At 38.1% G+C, this 18,233-nt stretch overlaps 1 protein-coding gene across 1 annotated transcript; it reads right to left on the bottom strand.

Annotated features, from left to right (window-relative positions):
• Nucleotides 1-940: 940 nt before the first annotated feature.
• On the bottom strand, nucleotides 941-16,779 carry GHRHR (growth hormone releasing hormone receptor; the record flags this gene model as incomplete). Its single annotated transcript, XM_009879209.1, has 12 exons — nucleotides 941-1,063; nucleotides 3,262-3,303; nucleotides 4,683-4,812; nucleotides 5,396-5,487; nucleotides 7,216-7,285; nucleotides 7,378-7,438; nucleotides 8,424-8,577; nucleotides 9,452-9,584; nucleotides 11,300-11,397; nucleotides 14,640-14,740; nucleotides 15,955-16,062; nucleotides 16,674-16,779. Coding segments are annotated over 12 exons (1,218 nt in total), but the record flags the coding sequence as incomplete, so codon positions are not given.
• Nucleotides 16,780-18,233: the final 1,454 nt, after the last annotated feature.

The following is an 18,233-nucleotide window of genomic DNA, read 5'->3' as shown; positions in this document are numbered from 1 at the left end:
ACCAAACCAAACCAAAACCAAACCAACAAACCAAACAAAACCCTTCAAGTACAAACACTGGGAATGCAAGTTTATTTTCAAGCTTCTGAATGTTTTACAATACCAGAGAGCAAAACCAGATACATTTAAGAATTTAGCAGTATTCCTAGCAGTCTCCTAGTCCATCTCCCATGACTTTCATTATCTTTCAGTGCAAAAAGTCTGCTTTTTTTTTTTTTAACTTACTCTCAAAAAAACACTTATTCCTTAATGATTATCTTATGGAGTCTTGTCCTTTCCAACACCTCAGGTTTCTGCTATTTGGTTGTCAGAAATTTTATAACTCATAGATACTGAAATAACACCAGAACAAGAGAGTACATTGGATTTTATTCCGAACTTCGAACCTTTCTGCTTCTAAAGAGATACTATAAAAAGACAAAATAAAAGGACAATAAAAGAGAACATTTTAGCTATTTTGTTGCAGATTTACAAGACATTTGGCTTCTTATTTTTCTGTCTATTGAATCAAAAACAAGCAACAAAGCTTGAAAAAGCTGCATAGACTCCAGCTCCTGTTGCATGAGGACTGAATTACAGATCTGGTCATCTGTGTTTCAAAGAAGGATACTACTGGTGTCCACTCCCGAGACACATTATGCTGTATGGTTCATCAGTGAAAGTGTACAAGAAGTGAAACATGAAAAGGTGATCTTTATGTTTGCTATGGTGCATAGTTTATCGATGAGAGGGTTCTTGTGTGTTTAATTTGTCACCACAATGCTTGTTCTGCATAAAACATCCAGTGGGCAGAACGGCTGTACAAGTGGATCCTCCTCCAATTTGTTCAGCATAAACTGCAATCATTACATTTTATAGGTTTTTTGGGCTTGTTTGTTGTGTGTGGCTTTTTTCCCTAATCAGGCTTTTGTGTGTGATTCTCCAGATCCTGATGCCATCTTTAGCACACAGATGTGGTCATTTTTACTCCAGAACTAGATGGCACAGTCCATCTTGTCCTCCTCCACACTCGCATAAGTCCATATCTCTTCCCGTGCCACCTCCTGCCAATTTCCGTTTGCACCTCAAAAGGAAAGAAAAATGCTATTTAGTGGTCAAATACTGCTTGGGTGTAAATTAAGAGGAAAAACGGAAACCATGGTTCAGGAAGGGAAAAATTTAGACAACTCAGTCCAAGTTAGCTCCTCTGCATTGACAGAGAAAAGTAGCATCCTCCACAGAACGTTTCATCTAACCTCTCGAAGCACTCATCACTCTGCACTGACAAGAACATCTGATATGGATAGCTCGGAGATGGCCTCCCATATTGAAAAGAGTAACTGAACCTCACTCTTCCTTGCAAGAAGTAAGAACATACTGGATGTGAGCCTGCCCACTCCTGTGCTCCTAATTAATGACTGTGAGCCAAAGAATCAAAGGTTATTATTAAAGCTGTCACACAGTAACATAAATGAAAGAAGTCTCACTTCCATTTTCGACTGATGTGGTTTCAATTTCTACCCAGTAGTCTTCAGTCCACCTTCCTTTGCTGAATTGAGAAGTCTATCAAGCAATAAGTAACTTTCTCTCATTAAAGTCATTGTGCTTTGATATCTTCATGCATAGTAGTCAAATTAATCCTCTTCTGAGAAATGAAGGAGCTTATGTCTTTAACTTTAACATTGTAAAACATTTTCTCCACCACTAGGATATTTTCCTCAGCTTTTTTTACATGTATCTTCTCAATTTTTTTTAAAAAAATATCCCTTTGAAAATTTATTGCAATAGTGGTTTCATCAACATTGCCTACACGGTTAAACACATTGGCTCCATATTGCTTGATCTTCCTCAGTTGCTAAGGGTTGTTGTCTTGCTTCCGTTTGCTACTAGAAAAGTATTGTGCAGCAAATTCCTTAATCTACATTCATCAATTTGCAGCTAAGTAATAATACTACTCTGTAATCAGGAGATGTTGTTGACTAATTTATATACCATGCTTTGGCATGTTCACAGAAACACACAGTGTGTCCAGACCAGCCACTAAAACCTGTTTTCACATCTGGTCGTTATTGGAATTGTGCCTTCCCAGATGTTTAATAGGAAGAACATTTCTAAATTGAAGTGCTGTATGTCTAGGGTGTCAAGCTGAATATAAAGTTGTGGTCTACTGTAAGAAGACATTAGGCTTGTTAATAAAGTGATCAGGAGCATTATCTGAACACAGACATCATTAGAGCAGACAAGAATTCATAGCCATAAATGCAAACAAAAGGCTAAGACGTGTTAATGTATTTGAAGATAGTTGTTTTAATATTTCAGAAATTTCTGATGAAATTAAGTAAGTGTACACATAGACAAGTAAATGCTGCCTGAAAGCTTAATTTGCCCAAGACTTTAAACTTGGAAAATGGAGATTTAGTCAATACAGCCAAGGATGTCTGGAGTTATTTGAATATTTCATTGACTGTGATGATGAGGGACAGGATTCACGTTCAAAACACATTTTGTCTCTCTAGAGAATGCCCTGGGCAGGTGGTGTGTAAGAATAAGGACTCACCCTTTTTAGGAGATACAGGTAGAAATCATAAGAGTCTTAGTCTAGTCTGAAACTGAATCCCAGTCATACCCAGCTACCCAGTAGTCAGAAAAGGGGGAAATTCCAGGGGTTTAAACCATTTTAAAATATGAAGGATAAACTATGTTTCTTATATGACTCATTTAATTTGGATTCTCATCATGACATCTAGACTATATAAGTGGATATGGATATTAAGCTAAATGGAATTATTCCTGTCCTATCAACAGTAAAATCCTGACTCATATATTCTAAATGGAAATACAGATTTATCAACATGAAGAAGTACTAGGAAGCTGCTTGAGCATATTAAAAACACTGCAAAATATTTCAGTACTGGGTAATCGGCATAAAATTAAACTCTTTCCAATTTAATTGTAGACCTTAAGTAAACAGAGATTTCTTTGCATCACTGCAGTAGCTTATACATTTAGATCTGGACTTAGCATGGGTTTTCCAAACTGCGCTGCAGTACAAAAAGGTGCAGAAAAGATTAAAAAATGCTTGATATAATGACAAAGTAGCAAAAGTTCGTTTCTCCACTAGATGGCTTCATTCTCATGAAGATAACTGCAATTCACTGTTACTGATTCACGTGTTAACAGACAGTCCTAAACCCCTAAAATATTTGATTATCTGCTTTTATGATTATTAACTCTATATATCTGACAGTGAAACCAATATTGTAAAGGATATAATTTCCTTACCTCTTGGTTCAGGAAACAGTAGAGAACTGCTACAATAAACCCCTGAAAAAAAAAGAACAAAAAATATTATTGTTAAGTGTTAGCCCATTTTGAGAAATCCACTTATACGATCTGACTTCAAGATGGTACTGTGTATGTGAATCAAAGAGCATCACTATAGGTTGGAAGATTGTTATAAATCGGAAAATTCTTTATATATCTCCAGAAAAGCTGATCAGCCAGATAATCAACTAGACGGTGGTATTTAAACAAACTCAGTAACATAATATGAATTCACAAGAACAGATTAGACAGCAATTGAAGTCCTCCCACACCATGCTTACAAAAGTACTGCCCATTCTACAGCCAAATGCACTGTGAGCTGATTCTTTACACAGTGTAATTGAGTAGGGAAACACAGAATTCAGAGGGAGATCCATGTATGGAGCTCATATAGCTTTCCAGTCAACTTCTGTGTATTTGCAGCATATCAGATGAGATAAAATTCTGGCTTATTGAATACTTTTGTTAAGATTCTGAACTGAGATAACCCAGGAATATCCTGTGAGTTCAATGGATCTAAGTGATCAGATTCCGGCTAAACACTTCATCGTTTTGTTGAGTTGACTTATTCCTCACATTGTTAATCAAGGCAGTGAAGGCCAGCTCCAGGTACAGAGGGTCAGGATTAAGATGTGGTGGGTTAATTGGACATGATCAACACAATGGATTAAATCCTCAAGAGGACTGAACCATCCCAAACATTGATCTGCACTGACAGATGATGTCATGCCACCTATTCAGAGGGACATATGTTCCCTTGTGAAGTCTGGGAGGATTGTCCATGGCTGCTTCTTGTAGTATCTGAGGTGCAGAACAGGGAAAGGAAGGAAAGCAAAAAGAGCAGCTGGGTGCTTCCTTGCTCTTAAATCAAGTAGCCAAGTCGGTTGGAGAGTCTGCCCAGTAGCCATTCTAGTTGGCACCAAGCTCTTCAAGCTATCCATGCCCTTTGTGCAAGTTCAGAGCAGTTGGGGACATCTGAAGGATGTCAGAAGTTTTGCTTACCCCACAGGGAAATGCATGTAACACCCCTCAGGGTATTGGTCTGTATGGGACTGTTATGGGCACAGGACACTCGTTGATATATATATATATTTGTCTACCAATTTATTCTTTTCCAAAGAATTATCACCATCCAATTTACACACATATATGAGAGACATAGCCTTGTACGTGTAAAATTCACAAATACACAGTCTAAACCAATAGGATGTTGGTCACATCTTGAGAAATTATAACTCATCAAAGAACCATGAACTCTGCAAGGAGACACTAGCTCCAAGATCCAATGATATTTTGTGCAATGCTAGTTGTCCATGTGGACACTAGATTAAATGAGAAAATCTGCTAAGAAGGAACTGAAGCTTCTGCGGTCATTGTACCTGAAAAGATCCAATGCAGAGCTCTAAGTAAAGCCGAACTCCCAGGCTGGTGTATTCCGGAAGAAAGTTGAAGACAATGTAATGAGTTCCAAATAATGGAATTAGAAGCAGAGTTGACCTTGAGAGACGTCTAGCACAGGACATGAGAAGAAGTAAAGTAATATTATTTCCCAGAGTAAAGGTTAATGCATGCAATATGCCACAGTAATGAACAAAAGTTTAAAAGAGTAGCTAAATATCTACATGTGAAGTTCATATCTCTTGAGACTATAGTGTTGAGCAGGAGGTATAATGAGAAACTAGCTGGCAATAGATTTCTGATGTTTATTGCATTATTGGCAAGACCATGTTCGTGGCTTTTCTTAGGGTGTTTTGACATTCTGTCTTCCTGACTGATTTTAGAGTTCAGGAAAACACAAAGGAGTAGAACCTACTTTGCCCCATCATAACCATTGAAAATCTGATATTTACTTGTAACTTAATGCAGAGAAAGTAATATTCAAGCTCCCCTTATAATGTATGTGCAGGGAAAGGCATCTATAGAGGATAATTCATCCTGCCCTTAATCAGACATTGGGTTGGGAATTTCTAAAAATAAGTGCCAGCCAAACCAAGCTTATCTGTGACACTGGACAAGTGTTTCTCTGTTTAGAAAAAAAATTTCAATTTTTTTAAATTAAAATAATTGATTTTAAAATTATTCCATACACTACCTGTACTGAGAAGAGTTATTGAAGTTGATTTGTCTAGGGTCTAGTTTTTTCAGCAAAATTCTGATGATGTTGATAAATAGGACAAAATTCACCTGTTCACAATATTCAGGAGAAAATGTAAATAAAAAGTTACTTTCTAACATAAAACTTTGCAATGAAAGTCTGGGGTTTTTAACTTCAGCTATTATATAATCAGTGCAATTTCAATGACACCAGCGTAAGATTGTAAATGTCATTCCTGTTGGCAGCATTCAAGCATCTAGATAAACTGCATTCCTTCTTAAAGAAAAAGCTGAGGACAAAAATTTGTTAAGCAAACCATCTCTGTCAATAGCTTGTGTGATTCTTTTTATTTTTTGCAGCTCGTAATATTTTGAATCTCTTTTGATACAGCTATTTTATTAATTTTTTAATATTTTTAGAAATTATTAATAGAATTAATCTGACTAAATATAGGTAACTACACTGAGATACCTACATAAGAGATGATCATCCTGGTCTCTCTTTGTAGTCAGTGGAGAACCAGTATAGTCAATAGAGCCTCAGGTGGAGTTGGGAACAAATCACCTACTCCAAAGGTAGATATCTATTATCAGTCAGAGAAATTGCACATTAAAAGTGCCTAGTTCTTTTTGTTGATTCTGAAGAGAACTGAGGAGCACTAGCTCAGCTCCAAAACCAGCTAGAGTTAATCCCAACTTGCAAATTGAATTTTCTACAATGGCAATTTGGGACAGCTTTACCAAAGTCTGTAAAGCTACTTAGTTTTCCACAATCAGACAGTCTCTCTCTATGCATTTTTGTGTGTCCATAGACAGTAGGTCTTCTTCAGGTGAGGTTGAATACTTAATTTTTCCTAAGGATGTCCACATTTTACCAGGAAGTCCAATTCTATTTTATCCATCAATGATGCCTTAACTACATTGTCACTGCAATCCCCTGAATTTCTCCACCGCAGATGAGCACTGGTAGGGGAAAATTATAATGGAGGTAGAAGGAAATGTAATGTTTTATACAAACATGGCAAACTATGGCCAGAATTCAATTTGAGAGTCTTCTTTCAGAGTCTTTGAGTATATATGCTTTGTTTATCTACACTTGTCCTCAATTTAAAATTAAGTTTTTTAGTAGATGGCCTTAAGGTCATCACAGAATCAAAGAATGTTAGGGATTGGAAGTACAAGCCCCCTGCCAGAACAGGTTCATCCATTATCATAGAATTACAGAATGGTTTGGGTTGGAAGGGACCTTAAAGATCATCTAGTTCCAACCCCCTGCCATGGGCAGGGACACCCCCCACTAGATCAGGTTGCTCAAAGCCCCATCCAACCTGGCCTTGTTGTTTAGCTGCTTTCTCAAATGCCGCTTGGGTTTAATGACATGAGGGAGCAATCATACATCATAAGCACCTACAGCCCACGAGTTTAGTCAATAAATGTTAGGCTCGAGCTATTATTATTGTTGTCACTTATCCACAAAAACCTGTTGCCCTTGAAATTTCTTATTAAAATTTATAGCTGATTCTGGACTCTTAGGCTAAAATTTTGTTTTCAAATATTATAAGAATGGTTTAACCACACAGTTGCTATGAATTTCAAGAAAAATGACTATTCTGTTATGAAAGTTTTAATTTGAAGAATGTTAGCTTTGAGAGGTGGAAGTTCTCTACCTCTTTTTAGTTTGCATTGGATATACGCAAGTTTACGCAAGTTTACATTCCCCTTCCTTGTTTCAAACAGCATTTCAGCAAAGAGCAACCAGATTTGAATTTAAATGTCTTTTTTCTTCTAATTAATGCTGATGAACTCAGAAGTACCTACCCCAACAGAAATTATAATAGGTCCTTTGATCAGCCACCAGTAAGGAGAACCTTGATTTATATCCCAGCATCTGAGAAAACAACAGTAAGTTTAGAAAAAGGTATGCAGCCAATTAAAAACATAACCCAAGAATACAAGGTAATGTAGGAAACAATGACTTACGCCGTGTCTTCAAAGTAGAATTTTGCTAATATCCATATAAATGTAAAAAATGTTGGAAAACCTGTCAGACAAACAAAACCAGTGGTTATCTGGTTTCATCAAATAGTAAAAATTTTGTCCATGCAGATAGCACATTAAAACCAGGTTTATGTTTCAAGGGTGCTTTTTTTTGTATGACAATCTACATGGATTAACATTTACTGAATCTTAAGATAGTAATAGCAACACTTTACAAACACAGAATGTGATGCAGTCTACTTTAAACCTTCCTAAAAAGACACTTGAAGTTTCCCTCAAACAGTAAAAGTGATTCAATTTACTTGGTTGTACCTTCACCTTTGGTGACAATGTGCATGGATTGCCTCCCTGAATTGAGAAAAAATGCACCCGGGTAAGTGCATTCACCTGCCATGGAGTTCTCTGTTTCTTTGTTTACACAGCAGTTTTATGTGTGCAGCCACTTAGTTTATGATTTATAAGTCACCACAAAGGTCTGCAGAATTAGATTTGTTGCAGACTACAACAAAAAGAAGTGAGGATGTTGCTGTTGCATGCCTGCACTCATATTCAGTGGACAGAGCTCCTTATTTATACAATTGTCCAATGCCAAAGACGGGCTATAGCAATACCAGGAATAGAAAAAAGTGCCTGCTATGACTCCAGCTGGATCCATTGTCTGAAGAAGACTGTGATACCATATTCTGCATGAACAGGAGCAAGACATGCCCAATTTTGGCATTTGTGATAACTCCTTTAGAGGGAGATGTGTTTTCAATAGAAGCAGAAGGTTAAGTAGGTGAGATCTCTTTCTGTGGGTTCCCAAATGTACTTAATTTTCCACTTATTTCATATAGGCTTTAGTGCTGTCCTTTCAAAAAAATTGTTTGCTTTTCACTAGTATGCACATAAAAATAAACTCCAAGCAATGCTCATGTTAGATACTTCAGTTAGACAGATTACATTCTGCATTCAGTATTTTTATGGAATCGATAAAGCCTTGTTTGATATCTTGTTTTTTATTAATTTAGTGTAAAAACCTTACTTACCCCAGCCAAAGAGAACAAGCCACCAAAAATATCTTCTTCCATGAGAAAGGGATGAGAGCAGTAGACAGTTTAGGTACAGGGCTTCTACTAGCAGCCACATGAAATTGGTCATCATGAAGTAGTGACAGAAAACAACTGAGATCTTGCATTCAGTCTAGGGAACAGGCAGGTCATAGTTTAGGTGTGATTTGCACTTGTAATAGGCTTCTCTAATTCCGAACGAGATCTACGAAGAAAAAGATCTCGTGGTTGCATGCATATTTAAAGGGAGAGCTTGAAATGGAATACAGCTTTCTGAATAGTAAGGCGTTAACCATCATAGTACCTTGGAATCTTCACTGTATTTTGCTTTATATCTCTTTGTTAGAAACATAACTTGGTCTTCCAAGAGTATGATTTTCCCCACAAATGCACAACCTTTGATGTACCTTAGATGACTAGAGTCTAGTGCTCCATAGCCCTAGGACCAACGTTCAAGGATCCTCTTGTCTATTTATGCTCAGTTTTAAGTGTTTACATGTCCAGAAGCAATCTAGAAGAATCCTCTCCTAAACCCCTTTTTTGAAAACCATTGCCACATTACCAATATTTGTGGCTGAATCAAAGCTGAGTTGGTTGCCTAGTGTCTTGCACGTCTTGTGGTTTACAACTCAGGGGTTCCAGTGAGAACATGAAATCCTACATTTCTGGAAGAAATTTCTTTTAAAAGCTGTATGATGAGGTACTCAGAGATCTTCAGTTTTAGGCTTCAGATTATAGAAGAATAACAGAGCAATGATATTATTTTCTTCTACGATAAAATCTATATCTGCTATACAGGATCACAAATTGATGCATCCGGAACAGAGAAGGGTATGAGCTTCCACTTATGGAGGCATACTGAATTAAAAAAAACTGTACAGTTTTCATTACCAGGTTAGAAGGAAAAAAAGGGAAGTAGTAAAAAAGAACCATGAAAAGTGAAACCATATATAGGTGGTATGAAGAAGAAATCAAGTACCACAGTATTCTGCTTTTCATGTGCTTACTGTAGAGAAGCTGCAATGATCAATGTCTTCCTCTTGGAAAAGAACAGCATCCTTAATGAAAATGGCAACAGCTTTTAAGATAAAAGTGAAAAAGAGCTGTACATGGATATAATTTCTGGGACAACGAAGCCTCCTGGAAGAAAAGAATAGGAGACCTTCTGAGGTAATTAACCGACTTGTGCTGGCAGTAACTAAAATATGCAATAACCTTTTGTTAAAAGGTACTTCCAGACATGTAAAGAAAGAACATTTTTATCTGCTGAGCTCTCTGCAGGCAGGCAGACATAGAAACCTTCCTCACGTAAAGCAACTCACCCCCAGTCTACATCCTAATCTCCTCCCTTGTTAGGTGATGCTCTCGTGATGTTCCTGGTCTGTCCGATTTCAGGAATCTCAGTTTTAGTTTGAGCTCACTATACCTGAGCCAGGATTTCGTCGGCATTATTTTGGGGCCAAGAGAAATCTGCATTTGAGGAGTGATCTTTACTGTTGCAATTCTGACTACAGCCAAATCACCCCCAAGAACAAGCACACAGAGAAGTCCTGGACTAACTAGACAAGTTTCTCATGGACAATGTAATGATTACTTAATGAGATTTTTCTATACATGCCATGGATGAGTTAAATAGCATTAAACCCTTGTGTAGACATCCTTATCCAGCATTAAATAATTCCTCCTTAGTTTACCAAATTACTCTTGTGAATTTAGATAAGAGCTTTAAAACAATTTGTCACATCTACTTTAAATTCTCAGTTAATTCAGACTGATCTTTGACTGTTATTAAATACAGGCCTTGAAGGATGTATACAACTTCAATGTTATATTTTTGTTTAGAGCCAAAGATTTTAGCTGATAAGCAGAGTTCCATTAAAAGCTGAATTCCATCCAGCTCCAGTTATCTCGGTGTCACCAAATGTTAACGCTGACTTAGAGTGTGCACAATTTTATTACTGAACTCAAATACCAACCCCATTGTTAACTGTAATATTTTTCCTCCCTATTGCTAATTCTCCTTATGTCCATTGTTTCTTTCTTTCCCCTTATTTGGGCTGGTTTCTTTTCCTGAGGTCAGAGTGGATGTCAATAAATACATCTGTTGACTTCCAGACATGACCTGGGAACGAACAGAGGTCAAGAAGCTTTCCCCAGAGAAACCTGATTCTCACAGCACAATAATAAAACTCTATTCTTTTTTTGTCTTGCAGAAATACAAGAACTAAACAAAGATAAATAAAATAAATCTTACATGCTAGCAAACAAAAAATCTATATTAAGTGAGAAAATAACCATTTAGTTTTACTCTAGATACCCTAAATTATGCCTAAATATGCCTAATAGCTGGTTAGTTCAAGTAGCAAGCAAATCTTACCAAATGCAGCCAAATTCAGAGCCTAACTTAAAAAACATGTCTTGAATTGTAAATATTTCAATAGTTCATACATACAGTGCCATAGGAACATTGATTCAGAATCAAGTTCAGTGGTTTTAATTTCTTATTAACATAAAATTCACCGATGCCATAAAAGGCAAGAACACATAGATTATAAAAATTTATCTTCGTTCCGGATAAAGCAAGCAATTTCATCTATTGGTTATTTAGGCTCAAAACATGTTGCTGAATGTTGCTAATAGACAGACAGGATTTATTTCCCAGTTCTGATTATTTTTACACCTGGGTCTGTATGATAATTTACATTTATAAACTCAATTTAACATTATTAAACCAGCATGGCCAGAAGTTTTAATTCTTGTTCTTCTGGATTTATTTCTGTATTATTTTGTTACATCTAATGTTGCCTTATATAGACTATTAAAAGAATTGAGATTAGAGGATAATTTTTACATACCTGAATGCAATAAGAACTGTCACAGCAATAATGAGTGAAGTGACTGATACACTGTATCCTACAGTATAGATGATCTTTATAGTGGAAAAGTAGGATTGCTATGAAACAAGAGAGTTATTTGTCACAAAACTTGAAGCCAAATGCCAGCTTTTTTACTGACTCTGGCAGTTTTACTTTGTTTGGTGCTTTCCAGGGTGCTCCACATCCCTGACTGCCTTTTTTCCCTCCTTTTCATCCCAGAGCAAAATTCAACTGAAATCACTCATTGTGTTTCTTTTGTCAAGACCCATTCCATAGATATGTGGATACAGCCCAGTCTGATAAAGAAATATATATTGATCAGGATGGTTTCAAGCCAGAAAAAACTCCAAACCAGTCTTCCATGAAGGCATTGTAAAAGTGTAAAAACTCTTATGCACTTTTATAACCACTGTGTTTTACACTGTTTTTTGCACAGCAGCAGCAGGACAATCCTGCTGGCAGCTGGCTGCTTGGTGAATACAGAATTCTGTCAGCCTTTCTTTATATTTCTCCACTTCCCTTCTCTCTCTTCCTTTCTTACAATTTTGCCATCCATTCTTCTTCACCATTTTTATTGTGTTGTGGGTTGTTGGCTTGTGTGGGGATTTTTGTGTTGGTTTTTTTTTTCCTGGGTTTATTATTTTCCTCTTTTTTTCCTTGCTGTCAAACTCCATTGTTACTCAGTCAGAATGTCGATCAAAATCCATTTCAATTTAAATAACACTTCTATCAGAGGACAGGCTGACTTCAGCTATTACACTGGAAGCAAAAAATAGAATGAATGAGCTCTAGGCTGCAATTTTTTCCCTTCAGTCTAACACTGTCTGTCTATTGGGTCCCATTTCAAAGTTTTTATACTCCAAAATCTACACAGCTATGCAGTGCGTTGTGGGGAAGGGTAGATACTTGTTTTTAGCCTTAAGTATAACTTAACGCATTATGAGGCTGATATTGGGCAGGATTTATTTCATTTGTTTAAGGAGTTTAAAAATTAGATGCCTAATATAAGCAGCTGAGTCTTCAGTAAAACGAGCAAGGTGAGAGCATGGCCACGGGACTGTTCTGTTCGACTGTTAACACAACCCTGTTTTTTCTTGATTTTTTTTTTTTGGAGTTAATGAAAGGAAGCAAGCACCCCCAGAAGACAATTCAACTCATTATAAATGAGACTTAATCACTTTCTGTCAGCAGGGAAAAGGATCTGTCACTACATCTGCCGTAACAAGTGCAGGTTGATAGGTCTGGTTTATTAGAGTGAAACCCTTGCTGCTGAGAACCCTACACTCACGTTGCATGCATTTCTAACTTGTCATAGTCTAATGCCATGAGATGAACTTTAATTTTCAGTCAGAGCATGCTAGGTACACCCTCTATTTGTTTTCCAGGTTAGTTTCATCCGCAGGGAGCTAGATAATCCCTTCAGAGACGACCCCCTCAGTGTCGATGCAGTGAGTAGGGATAACTAAGAGATTTCCTTGAAAAACTCGCACCTGATCCTGACTAAAGCACTAATATAGACCCACTGTGTAGTGATTAGCTTAGACTTACAAAACATTTTCTTTGAGATTGATAAAGTTAAATGATATGGAAATCATAGCATCATAGTATTGTTTAGATTGGAAAAGACTGTCAAGATCACTGAGTCCAACTCTTAGCCTAGCAATGCCAGATCCACCACTAAGCTGTGTCCCCAAGCACCACATTACAAGTTTTTTAAATACCTCCAGGGATGGTGACTTCACTGCTTCCCTGGGCAGCCTGTTTCAATGCTTGACAACCCTTTTGGTGAAGCAATTTTTCCTAACATACAATGTAAAATTCCCCTGAAGAAGCTTGAGGCCATTTCCTCTTGTCCTGTCACTTATCAATTGGAAGAAGAGACCAACCTCCATCTTGCTACAAGCTCCTTTCAGGGAGTTGTAGAGAATGACAAGGTGTCCCCTCAGCCTCCTTTTCTCCAGGACCAATAACCCCAGTTCTATCACCCAGTTCTATCGTAAGACTTGTGATCTAGACCCTTCATAGCCATTTTCTGGACATGCTCCAGCACCTCAATGTCTTTCTTGTGGTAAGGAGACCAGAACTGAACACGATATTTAGAGTGTGGCTTCACCAGTGCCAAGCACAAGGAGAAGAGTGTGTCATGCAGAGTGGCCCTTTCTGTCTTGTGGATGAACTGTGATTATCCACATACCTGACTCTGCATAATTCCAGCCAGAGCTCAGAGAAGTCCCTCAGAACTACAAAGCCAGCCAGGAAGTCTGGAAGGGACCGCTCTGTAAGGAACACATCAAAGCTGTGCTTGGCTGGCTTTAGTTGGCAACCTCCACTTAGAAATGAAAACCATAGAAAATAATCAAACCCTGCCGCATTTCAGTGTGTTTATTTATGGAGGGGAGCAGGTACTGCAGCTTAGAGGTTGCAAGGGAAGTTTGAGTTAAACACTGTGATAGTAGTCTCAACAAGGGCAGAGGTCTGAAGTTAGACTAGAAAATTTTTAATCAAAGTGTTTTGTGCCTCATTTCTGCCAGTTTTAACATATTGGAGGTTTCTTTGGATTCTTTCCACTGAGTTACTCCTCAATTTCTCCACAGTAGCTAATAAGACAGCAAAATCTGATCACAAAAAAATGTATTTAGGTAGTCATAACAATTTTCAGGATTGTGATATTTTTCATCAAAATATGACATAGTATTTTGGATGCTTCTTTTCTCTGGAAGAGACAGGAAGCTAAGCAGTGCCATACAATAAGTTTTTAGGGAACAAGCACTGTAATTTCCCTCTAAATATAACCTTTATATTTCACAAATTGTGCAAATCTAGCTGAGAAATACGTCAAATTCTGATCTGCATTACAGAGATGTAGATTTTGAAACTTTTTTTTTCCCTTACTGAGCTAGGAGTTTTATGTTAGGCAGGATGAAAAAACATAAAGCATTCCTGTCCTTGGACATCACCGAGTTTGGAAAAGCAGTGTTCTAACAGCACATTTGCCCCACTGCTGCTGTGATGCCACAGAATTATCTTGCTGGTAGATAACTTTGAAATGCCTTCATATTTTATGAATATTTTGTGTTATATCTGTGAGCACGTTCATGACTCTATAGAATTCATAACTGTTTTTATTTTTATTACACTTGTACACCTGAATAATAAATGTCTCCAGAATAAACAACTGTAGTAAAATCTGAAGTGCATTCCATACTAGGTAAGAAATTTCAGCCTTAACTGAGCTTCCCTCCACAGTGGACTTCAGGAATAGAAAGGAATCCTATAACGTCAGCATAGAACTCACATATATTTACTTAATTAAACTTACTTCTTCAAGCGGAATCTCATCTTCTACTGGGCAAGCAATATGGTAGGGAGGGAATGGGTCAGACCAGCCTTTCCTTGTGCAGTTCCTTTTTACTATCCCAGCTGAAATAGAAGCATTTTTTTATTATTATTGTGCTGAAGAGCCACTTAACACAGATAATAAAAGCCAAGAGAACACCTCTCGGTAATACAAAGGTTATATCAGAGGGAGAGGATCATCTGCATCAGCATCTCACAAAGCTGATAGGGTATTTTGCATGTGCACATCCAGGTAGTCAGATACAAAATTTTTATTTTAGCTGCAGACAAACAGTGGGAAGAAGTGACAGAACCAAGGTGACAGAGGTAGAGGTGTGAAGGACTAAGGAAGAAATTGTGTCAGGGACAAGCAAATCACTGAAGAAGACTGAGAAGCACTGCTCCATCATATTTCTGCCTCACTCAGTGCTCACTCCTCTACTGTATCCCTTCTCACCTTCCTTGGGTCTTACTCTTTCTTTGTAGATCAGAGGTTGGAATAAGCTGTTTGTTCTGTGAGGATAGCACATTTTCATAAAAAGTTTTATGAGTCAGATGAAGGGTAAGTAAGAGAATCTCCGTGCAGGAAATGAATCTGCACAGATGAAAGGGATTTTCCTTATCCCTCATTTATAACTATCATGTGTTGGGTGAGGCAGAGATTGGGCTTTGAAATTTCTTTTTCTTGTGGAACGGCCAAATCCAGGTCTTTCCAGGAAGATTATTTCTTCCTTATGGGCTTGCAGGTTGTTGCTAGCCGTATTCACTCAGAGAAAAAGCAGTTACAAAGGCATTATTTTACACAGTCTTGCATTTGACCCAACACATATGCTACTTCAATGCAAAATTCTGCTCTGTATCACCAACCTTGTTCTGAAAGAACAACCACATCATTCATTCCTCTGCCTTTCATTTCATTCCACAATAATCAGGGCATAAATCTCATAAAGCCCCATGCTTCTGACCTAGACAACCCCACTATGAGCTCTGTAGAAAACTCATGCAACAAATTTATCCCAAAGCCTATGAAAACCATTGGAGATCACTCTATTGATTTCAGCGTTCTTTGGCTCAGGACCTGGTCACGGACTGTGGGATTATATCCAGTAATGGATAATGCTTAAACTATGAGAAGAACTGCTAATCTCCCTCAGATCCTACTGAAATCTTTGCAGTAATGCTCTGATCCAACTAGAAAGCAGGAATTTGCAGTGCTCTGTCTTCACCGCCCATTTTTAGAAATACTCTTGAAAAGCATGCAGCACAACAATAGGAGTAGAACAGTTATAGGACATCACCTGGCTTCTTCATGAAGTGAAAGAGCATATTTGGGCATGGTAAAGCAAGAGTGTCTCCAGCATCTGCCTCTGGCCAGCACAGGAGTTTGTCCCAAGTTCTCTTGCAACCTCAGACAGATAGTGAAATATGTTATTAAGTATAATTATATTTAGGCAAAATAAAAAATCAAACTTCTAAACTTTGCTACTTCACCCCTTACATATCTTATAAAATAATATATCCACAATTTTTATTCTACAGGTGAGAAATACTTCCAGAGGACTATTTAATGTGCTTTACTTAGACCCTCTTTGTTAGACTAGAGTGGGTTTTCAGACGTAATGCAATAAATTAAAACATATTGTGGAAATTGGAGGGAGAGTGATTCCGGCAGAAAGACCATATTACAGTACTTTTTAATAGATTATCTTTTTTTTTAAAGATCAACATAACTTCACAGAGCAACCATGATAACATCCAGTTGGGGAAGGAAGATGACAGGGACACAAGAATTCACTCAGATAAATTGTCTGTCCATATTTGAACATGAAAAAAATGTTGAAAAGAAAAAAAAAAGATCTGAAAGGAATGTGAGAAGATTGAAGGAGAGCTGACCAGAGGATGGGGATGTGGGACAGTAAGTAAAATATTCAAACATGAGTATCAGCAATATATCTGGTCCTGAGTCTGGTAAGGTGTTATTTCTCTCTTGCTCTTTTCGTCCCTCAGACATGGATACCTGCTGGTGTTGCATTTCCATGTTCTTCTGGGCCCTCCAGGCATTCAGCCTCCTTTTCCTTCAGCTCTGTCATAAAATCACATTCTGGGTGGACATTCCCAGCAACCTATGACGAAAGAAATTTCAGCTGGTTAGTAAGAAGGGGTTGTGTGGGATCTTAGAAGCCATTAAGTCCATACTCATTTTTGCAACCAACAAGGCTGTGCTAAAGACATAGAACACCAGCTTAAAGTCAAAGGGTGCCACTGTCTCTGCACAACTTTCAGCAGGTGAACCCAGCTGAACTCTGTCAAAGGTAGCCGAGCTGTGCTGCGTTACATCAGAGCAAATCACTGGGCAGAATAGCTCTTGGAAGACTGTATCTGCAGCTCTGTACTGGAAAGTTTATAAGACTACTCTGGCTATGTTCATAGTGAAAGGCCTCTTTGTTAGGGCCTGGGCTTGAATGCAAGACTCGTTTGCACCCCTCACTTTAGCCCCTGCTAAATCTGGGCCCAGGAGGACAGAGTGCACTTGGACATGCTCCTTTTCTTAATGGCAAAGTACATACTGCAGAGCCCACCAGGTCCTCAGCATAGGCATGCCTCTGCCAACCTCTGAGGAAACATCTTAAAACCATATATAGTTACTGCAAAACTGTCTTCCAAATGGGCTTTTCACTACAAAAGGAATGAATTTGTTCTCTCCTTTCTGCCATCTGACTTTCTTTACAGAGAGTGGGAGGCAAAAATCCTTTCTTTGGAAAAAAATGCCACCAAAGCATTTGTTGTTTTGGTACACTAGTGTTTTGACAGAAAGAACATTTTGGTTGATTTAGTCCTTATTTAGGCTTGTGCTTACACAGACACCACAAGAGAATCAGAAGGCATCCAGGGCACCGTGGCCATCAGAGAACAAAACCTGCCAATTGTCGTCAGGGACATTGTCACCTTAGCTCTACGACCTGGCCACTAGTGCCAGTGTGCTCTGTATGTGTGAATAAAGATAGAAAGACACAGATACACACAACAGAAAATAATAAACTCAAGATGAGACTTGCATGGTGAACAGGTGGCTGGCATATGGCTCAGTTTTGTTCCACCTAGGGAAGATTAATATTCAGGGAGTCTGGAAAATAGATCGACAGCTTTTGGTTCATTCAGAGGTCAAATCATATCTGTTCCATTAAACTGGCGTTTTCGCTCCATGTCAATGTCCAAATGCAGGGCATTTGGACTGTGTATTAACAAACAACCTGGGGCTCTCAGGATGCTGGAGAATACTGGATTAATTGCACAGCTTTTCCTTTTCTGGGTTTTGGATCCTAGCGGTTGGAAACGAAATGTACCCACATGTACGCCCCTCAAGGACATAGTCTCCTTCCCATTTATAAGACTTTTAGGAGGTTTTCCTGCCAAGACAGCAGCGCTATGGATTAGTTTAAGGCAGCAATCAAAAGGAGGGCCCCATACTCAAGGCTGAATGAAGTTTGTGTATGTGAGAGGAGGGCAACTATGAATAGATCTGTTTTCCTGAACTCTAATCTCTAATAGACGAGGAGGGGGTGTTGCCCTCTATGTC

Source organism: Apaloderma vittatum, unplaced genomic scaffold (genome assembly GCF_000703405.1).
Source record: "Apaloderma vittatum isolate BGI_N311 unplaced genomic scaffold, ASM70340v1 scaffold962, whole genome shotgun sequence".
Taxonomy (NCBI): Eukaryota; Metazoa; Chordata; class Aves; order Trogoniformes; family Trogonidae; genus Apaloderma; species Apaloderma vittatum.
Note: the sequence above shows the minus strand (reverse complement) of the source record. Positions and strands in the feature narration are given on the sequence as shown.